General features: G+C 34.2%; 1 protein-coding gene across 1 annotated transcript in view; it reads right to left on the bottom strand.

Annotated features, from left to right (window-relative positions):
* DPYD (dihydropyrimidine dehydrogenase) overlaps window positions 1-9,747 on the bottom strand; it is an 821,342-nt gene that overhangs the window by 461,952 nt on the left and 349,643 nt on the right. The window contains exons 9-10 of the mRNA XM_007462610.1: window positions 4,811-4,918; window positions 2,922-3,091 (exon numbers count right to left, since the gene is read on the bottom strand). Of these exons, the coding sequence (XP_007462672.1) occupies window positions 2,922-3,091; window positions 4,811-4,918 (278 nt within the window). The remainder of the gene's footprint in view (window positions 1-2,921; window positions 3,092-4,810; window positions 4,919-9,747) is intronic.

The raw sequence follows: 9,747 nt of genomic DNA, 5'->3' as shown, positions 1-9,747 counted from the left end.
ATTCCTGGGCCACCCGATTTAAAATGGCAAGTCCTGGGCTTCCCTGGTGGCGCAGTGTTTGAGAGTCCGCCTGCCAATGCAGGGGACACGGGTTCGTGCCCCGGTCTGGGAGGATCCCACATGTCGCAGAGCGGCTGGGCCTGTGAACCATGGCCGCTGAGCCTGCGCGTCTGGAGCCTGTGCTCCGCAAATGGGAGAGGCCACAACAGTGAGAGGCCCATGTACTGCAAAAAAATAAATAAGTAAATAAAATAAAATGGCAAGTCCTGTCTCCTCTTCCACCATAGCCTCTCCCCAAATTCACACTTTGTTTACTCCTATTTTAACGATTCCATTGCATTAACCACTGTTCAACATACATTTATGTGACAATTTATTTGTTTGGTTGAGTGTCTTTCCTTACTAGGTATGAGCTCCATGAGGGCAAGAATTTCTATCTGATGTGTTCACTGCTGTATTCCAACTGCCTAAAGCAGTGCTTGATACACAGTGGGTGCTCAATAAATGTAGATTGATTAAACAAACAAACAAACAAGCAAACAAAATTTCTACTTCTACCTTCTCAAGTAATTAATTATCTGGTCTCGTTTTGTGTGTCTATATGTGTTCTACTTATGCAGAAGAAATAGCCACTACTCATTTCTAGTGACCCTTGTCAATGGAAGATGACTATAATATAAAGAATGAAGTAAACTGACATTGCCATTCAGGGGTGTCTTCCCTTCCAACTTTCAAGATGCAGCCTTTCATAATGAAAACTTCTCTAACTTTAGATTTAGAAAAATAAGATTTAAAATATTTAGTTCAAAACATATTGCTCAAGCACTTATTCTTTGCTGAGGTCCTATGCTATGCATGAGGATACAAAGATGAATCAAATTACCTTCTGTGTTTTTTTATCTTAGGCAAGTCACTTTACTCCAGTACGGCTGTTTTCCTTTTATTTGTACCATGACAAGTTTGCACTAACTGATGCCTAAAATGGTGCTCCAGAGAGGGTGTGGAGAAAAGGGAACACTCTTGCACTGCTGGTGGGAATATAAATTGATACAGCCACTTTGGAGAACAGTATGGAGGTTCCTTAAAAAACTAAAAATAGAAATACAACCCAGCAATCCCACTACTGGGCATATACCCTGAGAAAACCATAATTCAGAAAGAGTCATGTACCAAAATGTTCATTGCAGCTCTATTTACAATAGCCAGGACATGGAAGCAACCTAAGTGTCCATCAACAGATGAATGGATAAAGAAGATGTGGCACATATATACAATGGAATATTACTCAGCCATAAAAAGGAACGAAACTGAGTTATTTGTAGTGAGGTGGATGGACCTAGAGACTGTCATATAGAGTGAAGTAAGTCAGAAAAACAAATACCGTATGCTAACACATATATATGGAATCTAAAAAAAAAAGAGAAAATGGTCAGAAGAACCTAGGGGCAAGACAGGAATAAAGACGCAGACCTACTAGAGGATGGACTTGAGGACATGGGGAGAGGGAAGGGTAAGCTGGGATAAAGTGAGAGAGTGGCATGGACATATATACACTACCAAATGTAAAATCGATAGCTAGTGGGAAGCAGCTGCATAGTACAGGGACATCAGCTCGGTGCTTTGTGACCACCTAGAGGGGTGGGATAGGGAGTGTGGGAGGGAGGGAGACACAAGAGGGAGGAGATATGGGAACATATGTATATGTATAACTGATTCACTTTGTTATAAAGCAAAAACTAACAGAAACTAACACACCATTGTAAAGCAATTATACTCCAATAAAGATGTTTAAAATAAATAAATAAATAAATAAATAATAAGTAAAATAAAATGGTGCTCCAGAAAAAACTCCTATGATTACAAGACTATCTCCACCTTGGATTTTGCAAAAGTCTGAAAGGGTGGAGTCGATGGAGAAAATCCTGGAGAATAAAGTTGACATTTTTAACTCAGTCATGAACCAGTGGTGACTCTGATATTTTAGTGAGATTAATCTGTAATGTGGTTAGTCTATATGGGACAAATTACCTATTGACTACAGTTATAATTCTTTCCTAGAATAGAGACTCCAAATATGTTCAGGCATTCTAAAGCAAATCAAATTCATAATACTGATTTGGATAAAATGAGTAATTTATCTTTCTATAAATACATTTGGTTCTTGTTCTCAGAACTAATACCCTTTATAAGGCATTATCTTCCTTAACATTAAAATTTGATAAGTCTGTGGTACATGTACCCAGCTGATGTTTCACCCAAGATTAGTCACCAGTCACCTGTTAGAATGAAATGATTTTAAATCTGTCATTTTTAGTAAGTTAACTAATTATTAATTCTAAGTAATGCTTACATTAAAGCTCTTTTAAGAAATAAATGGAAATCTCTTCGTTCTACTGCCTTCATAGCAGAATGAATTAACTATAAGCATTATATATATCTATATCTATATATAGATATAGATAGATATAAATATAGTTACCTTTGAATGCAGCTTGTACATTTGACTTATGGAAAATTTCGAATGTCTCTAATTACCACATTCTCCTAATTAATATCTATATATTTTGTGAAGAGTATCTAGTATTTGGATATGCAAGACTTAGCACATTCCACTGTTACTAGTTAAATACAGTACCTTTCAAAGATATTAACCCTGAGAATACAATACACAAGAAGCACTTGTGTACTGACAAAGATAAACTTCTCATTGTATCCAAATCAGTATAATAAAATATTTTTTTTTACTTTGAATGTCTGTACTAGAAAAAGCAACTATGGGTAACCCAGAAATTTTTAAATGTGCATCTCACAATCTGAAGAACATTCTAATGATTTAAACTAGGAGACTGCACATTAACAGTTTTACATCTTCTAAAATTTGTTGCATGACAACTCCATATTTTCTGATGGCTCCATTTTACCTCCTCAGGGACAGCTCTTATATGAACAAAGCCTTTTCTGAAGACGATGAACACTCGGCGGGCTCCACAACGTAAAGCAGATGTTGCACAGTCGAAAGCTGTGTCTCCAGCTCCGAGTACAATCACGGCTCCCCGTATCGATGGCAATGGAGAGTGACAGGCACACATTCCTGAATGATGAAAGGAAAACCCCATTTTCAAGTAGAGAAACCATTTCTGCATGACAGCTCAAAAGATACTTGTACTCAAAGCAGTGTAAAATTGCATCTTGCAGTTTTCGAGGATGGAGTGTCACTATCAAATTATTCTGCTTCATTGAAAGACAGTTTTATTCCCACTTTAAAAATATGCTCATACATGTAATTTCATAGTCAATACCTTTAACTTCTTTTTTTCCTTCTAGAAGGATAGCTATAACACATTTTGAAGAGTTTGGGTCATAATAAACTGGAATCAATCAATTTAAACTCTGTCAAAGTTGTGAATTGTATTTTTAACTTATTGTCATTAAATTTGTTTGTTAGAAGAAAAACAGTGATCCTTGTGATCTGAGTTACTAATTTGCAATATTTCATTAAAACCTTTTATTTAGAAATCATCTTATAAGATTTCTAACATATAGCCCTGCTGTATAGTATATTTAGTAAATTTTGAAAATTAACATGCTGAATACGTTCCCTTTATGTAACTGAAGAATTTCTGAGAACTATTTTCTTGAAATAGTTAAAATAAAACTTTCTCCCTTTTACTGCTTTTTTCCTGGTTTTGTTTGTAAAACTGAGCAATAAAAGAAATATGACTCTCCAAGTGAACATTTCTCAACAGCATTTATATGAATATTTGATGTCCACATGAAGATTCTTTAAAAAGTAAAATGCAGGTGTTCGCTATGTATTAGGTAGCGCTGTATTATTGGATTAAATAAAACTGTTGACAAGATAAATTACTATAATTTTTGAAATGGCACCACAGATAGCATAATCATTTTGCTTGAAAGAGTTTGTATTTGGGATCACATAATTAGCCTTTTGTAATTCTCAAATACATGCTATGTGTACAATGATCTTCCCTAGCAAGCATCGTGTTCTCTTGGAAGGAAGAGGATGAAGATGTTACACAACTTTAGCTGTAAAGTTCTACAGATTGATCTGAGAGAAAGTTTCTTATCTTTTTCAAGTTTAGGAGAATAAATGTAGATTCTTATCTTTTCCATATGTAATTGATGTTAGAATATCTGAAGCTCAGAATTCTTTAAAAATATATATTTAAAGGAGTTTGACTATCGGGTTTTAGGGAATATATTATAGCTTCTTTAACACTAAGACAATGACTCTAGCCCAGTCAAAGCAGAGGACAGGCATAGCTTCCAGTTGTTCTTCCTTTGGTGTGTGAAGTGATTTCACACAGAGACTAGGTATTAGGGTATCCATCAAAGTGTTTTGTTTTAATTTCATAAACCTGTGGTTGAAGAAGAGACTGAATCTTTCTGCTGGTGTGGATACAAATCATGGAAGACATGATCACTTGTCCTATTTTAAACAAAAAAATAAAACAGTTCCCAAAGTGAAGCTCCTGCCTTTTCTTTTAAGAACATCTTCTGATGTTTGTTAAGGACACTCTTATTTTGAAGCAACTTTTTATAATGCAGTTTGGACCTGTATACAACACAGTGAAAAATCCTTATGATGATGTTTGATTGGGAGGATGGACAAATAGATGATTCTGGCTAACAGTAATGTCAGATTTTTTTTTCTTTTCATTTTACACTGCTGTCATAAAAGGATGAATTGGAGATCTGGACAATTTCCTACTGAGCCTGGACTTAATATACATTCATAATACACATAACAACATAGGTAACATTAGGAACAGAAGACAATATGTGATACCTGCTTTACTGCTTTTGGCTACAAGTGGCAGAAAGTCTTTGGATGTATAAAACCCCTGGTCCTGTGTCAGGCCTTGGAAGATGTGATCCTTTTTGGGTTCTGGCAAACCTAAGTAAAAAAATTTATAAAATATCATTAGAAGGAGGAGTGACTTTTCCTACTGACTATTAGAAAGAAAGTAGAAAGCTGTAATCATTAAGATAATGTGGTTCTTAGAGGAAAAAAATCTATAAGCAAATTAACATAAAAGAATGTACATAACACAATGTAACAGACCTCAGAGTATACCTTTAATGCATAACTAAGAATACATCATAAATCACACATTCATGTGCACATGTACATATACAGAAACATGGATACTCACATACAGTGTTAAGGGGAAAATCAGGTTATATTCTTTCCTCATGTCATAAATAAAAATAAATTTCTGGTGTATTAAAGGGCTAAATATAAAAAATTCATCACAAAACCTAAAAGAAAATATGGATATATGTTTATCTAGTTCCTGAATATGGAAGGTCCTTCTAAGGGCGGGGGGGTGGGGAGACTAAAAAGTTTCGAAGGAAAAAAAAGTATTTTACCACAAAAATTCAGCTAGTTTTACACTTCAAAAATATTATAAACAAATTAAATGCCAAGTGATTAGCTAGAAGAATATTTTAACAAATAAAATGTCTTTTCTATATAAAGACATTTCTCAGTTTTAATGAGGAACATATTAACTTTTCAACAGAAGCATAAACAAAGGGTAACAAAAATTGGGATAACAAAAAACATAGTTTTTAAGCACCAAAAATCTTAAATCCCCTAGTAATTTAAGAACTGTAAGTTAAAACAATGAGATATGATTTCTCCTCTATTAAAAAGTAAAGGGTTTAAGAAAATTACACTATATGGCAAGGTTAAAGATGAGATTTGTTATGCTCTTTTGGTAGAAATTTGGTAGAAACTGGTGCCTAATTCTAAAAAACAGTTTTGAATCTATCATAAGAAAATACTAAGACATGCAAATAAAGGTTTGATTACAAAAATGGTCAGTGCAAAAAAAATTAAGAGAGAGAGAAAGGGTGGAGGAATATCAAAATGCCAACAGAATGAATAATCCAGTTTTACTTTAAGAGATGAAAAACATGACAGAACAAAATGCAGCCATTAAAACAAACATTTGAAAAATGTGGTAACAGATTGTAGTCAAAATACAGTGTTAAATAAACTAGCAGGACATAAAACACTGTGTATAGTATGATTTAAGTTTTATAAAAATATATAAACTATATAATCTGAACAGTAATCACTTCTGGTGGTGGGATTGTGGATATTCTGGGTTTTAAAAAATTATTTCCTTATTTTCCAAATGTTCTATAACATGCATGTATCAACTAGTTAGGAAATAATTGCCAACATTTTGAAAAGAATATGAATAGCTGGTTAAAATGTTTTCAAACTACAAACGAAGCAAATCTGATAGCTTTCACCCCACTACAGGAAAGCTTTTCATCTCAGTTCCGTAAGGGGGAAATTTATAGTTTAATGTTATTTACTATCCAAATCTCAGTCTACCAATAGGCCATTCCAGAGAAATAGGAGTTTATTTCATAGTTAAATGAAAGCCAATGGTAGCTGCTGGTAGACACACAGAGTAAAAAGCATGGCCCAGGAGATGAGTTTTGTTGTGTGCGATAAGGTTGATACTGTATCTGACCTGAAAACTGAAGGTGCTGGTGGACTGAGTGCATAGCCAGCAATAAACCACTGCTGTCCCTTCAAATTAAATCAAACATTTTTCTTTCCTGTCTAGCACCTCTTTCATTTCCTCCCCCACCAAAAGATTTGCCCTTTGTTTTTAGGTTATTTTAAGACCATTTAAAAAAATTATTTTAATTATCTAAGAAAGTTAGGCAAGTCATTTGACAGGTCTTTGCTCTGGCTTCTCTATAAACAAAACGGGGATAATTTTATTTCTTCATTTTCTGACACAGAGGAATATCCCTTAGTCTGTTTGTAACATGGAAACTATTACATAAATGTGTGGTTATATATATATTAATGTAATTCTTTTCGAAGGACTGAGATGGGGGTAGTTACAGTTACATAAATATAGCTGAATATGTACTTGAAGATTCTAATGACAAAACAATTTTTCTTGAAAGCTGTTAAAAGATGATTGTAGTTTAAGCTACATTTGATTAGTCAAACCAACATGTATCATTTTATATATATATATAATATATATATTTAAATAATAAGGACCTGTTTCCCCTTTCATATTACTATACTATAGAGACTGCATATGTTCTATGGTACATTTTCCCATTTTCCTGATAAAAAACCACAACAAGGAAAACAGTGTGAAGGGTTTTGCAATTTCAAGGTGATGTGATAAGCAAAAACCTTTAAGACAGATCAAAAACAAAGCACAGAGAATATAAGTAGTGGATAAGAATTCTACAGTTTCTGGTAATGAAGTCTAAGATCCTTCCTTTACTAATTCCTAATCTGAGCTTTTTCATTACTTGCCATGGTTAAGGTAAAAGGGAGATTTACATTTCTGCTTATTTTCTATAGGCCCACTGCTAAAATAACTGTTATATAAAGAAATGCAAGGCATTCGTATTAAACACACCACCTGACCCATAGAGATGATGTTTTCTCTCCTGCAAGAATTATTTCACAAGAAAAAAGCTTCAGTAAAATTTAAATTTCATTTTTTCACTTGAATCATACACTGACAAGGACAACTCAGTTTCCTGTGCTTTCACCCCACTCTGCATTTATCACTATAATGAATTTAACATTTACTGGGTCAGATTCTCCCTGTAAATGTTCAAGAGGGCACCAGCTAAATGTTCTGACCTATAGATACTGGCTTGAGGACAGGAAAAATGAGCGAGTAACTGGATGGGATGATTATGATTGGGTTATCTCTGCAGCCTATTTAGCCACACCTCAAGTCATGCTCACTTTTAGATTCCCAGTGTCCATGGAGCCCTTCTCCCCTACCTAGGCGGCAGATCATCTATTAGGACCATGTATCTGAAGCTCTGCTCACATACCCTTTGGCAGCCCAGCCCAGCTGGCAGAAGTACCCTATTCTCTGCTAACTATGATGCTGCTGGGTGATTAGGAACAGGGTCTTTGTCATCAGACAGAGTTTGGTGTGAGTTCTACCTCTCCCATTTATCTGATTGTGATCTTCTGTAAGTTCCTATGATGGTTAGTTTTATGTGTACATAGCTAAGTACACACATCAAATTATCCAATCAAACACTAATCCAGGTATTACTGTGAAGGCACTTTATAGATGCGGTTAATATGATTTTAAGTAAAGGAGATTACCTCAATAATCTGGATAAGCTTCATCCAATCAGTCCAAAGGTCTTAAGAAAAAATTGAGGTTTCCTTAAGGAAGAAGAAATTCTGTCTGTCTGCTGGCCTGGCCTTCAGATTTTAGATTTGACAGCTCTCGCAATTACATAAGCCAATTCCTTGAAATAAATCATAACACTCAATCTATCTATCTATCTGTCTATCTATCTATTTATCTATTTTATATATCTCTTAAAGGCTTTATCTTTCTAGAGAGCCCTGAAACAATTCATTAATTGCTCTGATCTTCTACCTCTGCATTTCTAAAACAGAGATAATAATTATATTTCTTTTCTCTCATAGATGTGCGACTTAAAGGAACATCTATCTATCTATCTATCTATCTATCTATCCATACATATATATATAAAGCATTAGGACCTGGCACATAGTGAATGCTCAATAAACACTATCTATTAATATTAAGATAGGTTTATTATTCTGTAGTTTATAATTTTTTTTCAAATTCCACATCTTGTGGCAAGGAAGAATAAATCTTAAATCAAAGTAAAGTATTAAAACCTTAGCAAGTTTAAACAAAGTGCTACAAAAGAAGAAAAATGAAGCAAACTTAAGTGAAATATGAAAGATAATGAAACTTGCAAATACCCATCTATCAAAGGAAGATTTCCCTGAGAGTAGGTGGCATATTAATAAATAAGGTATGTGTCTATACCAGGATGATTTCAAAATGACACTGAAATGACTTTTTAATTCACCTTTCAGTGAGAAGAAGGAGGTTTATGAATAAAGAGGAATTGACAAAGATTTGACAAACAAAACAGCTCAGGGTAATATACATATAGTGTTCTTTGTCTTTCAAGAAGGCCAGATAGTTTCTTTGCTCCCCTAGAATAGTTACTGAAGTTTTTGGTGTTTCAGCATGCATTTATACAAAGGTATACAAAGGAACACCTTCTTAAGACGTACTGAAAGATTATCATTTTCAAGTTCTCTAAAAAGAAAGGAAAGAAATAAAATGTTGCTTATACTACAGAAAATCTAACTTAACATGTATTGATTACTTATAGGCACCGTTTTAAGTGCCTGATATACAGGTAGGTGATTTTTATATACTAACTCATTTAATTCTCAAAACAACTCTAAAAGACAACTCGCATTATTATCTGCATTTTAGATATGAGGAAACTGAGGCACATCATAAAGATTAAGTAACTTTGCTGAAGGTCACAGAACAAGTAAGTAGTAATGCCAATTTCTAACCTGGATGGTCTGGCTGTAGAGTGTATGCTTTGACTTCAAAATGCTGCCTTTGCCATGTATAAGGTTATAATTAAGCCCTGTTATAATGTGTTGCTACATAACAAGTGATGTCTAAAGTAATCATTCAACGTATATGTATTAAGTTTCACTGTAAGGCTATGGATACGCATACAACACAGAATGTTCCAATCTAGTGGTAGAGAAAAGACTGGCTGCTTCTCTGGGCTGCATCTTTGTTTTGCGATTCTTTTCTCTAGCACAATTCCTCTCTAAAATGTCTTCCTTCTTAACTGCATTCCCCTTGGGTATCTGCTGGTATTTTTCAATATTTGATATTCTTTGAA

Source organism: Lipotes vexillifer, unplaced genomic scaffold, assembly GCF_000442215.2.
Source record: "Lipotes vexillifer unplaced genomic scaffold, Lipotes_vexillifer_v1.1 scaffold826, whole genome shotgun sequence".
Taxonomy (NCBI): domain Eukaryota; kingdom Metazoa; phylum Chordata; class Mammalia; order Artiodactyla; family Lipotidae; genus Lipotes; species Lipotes vexillifer.
Note: the sequence above shows the minus strand (reverse complement) of the source record. Positions and strands in the feature narration are given on the sequence as shown.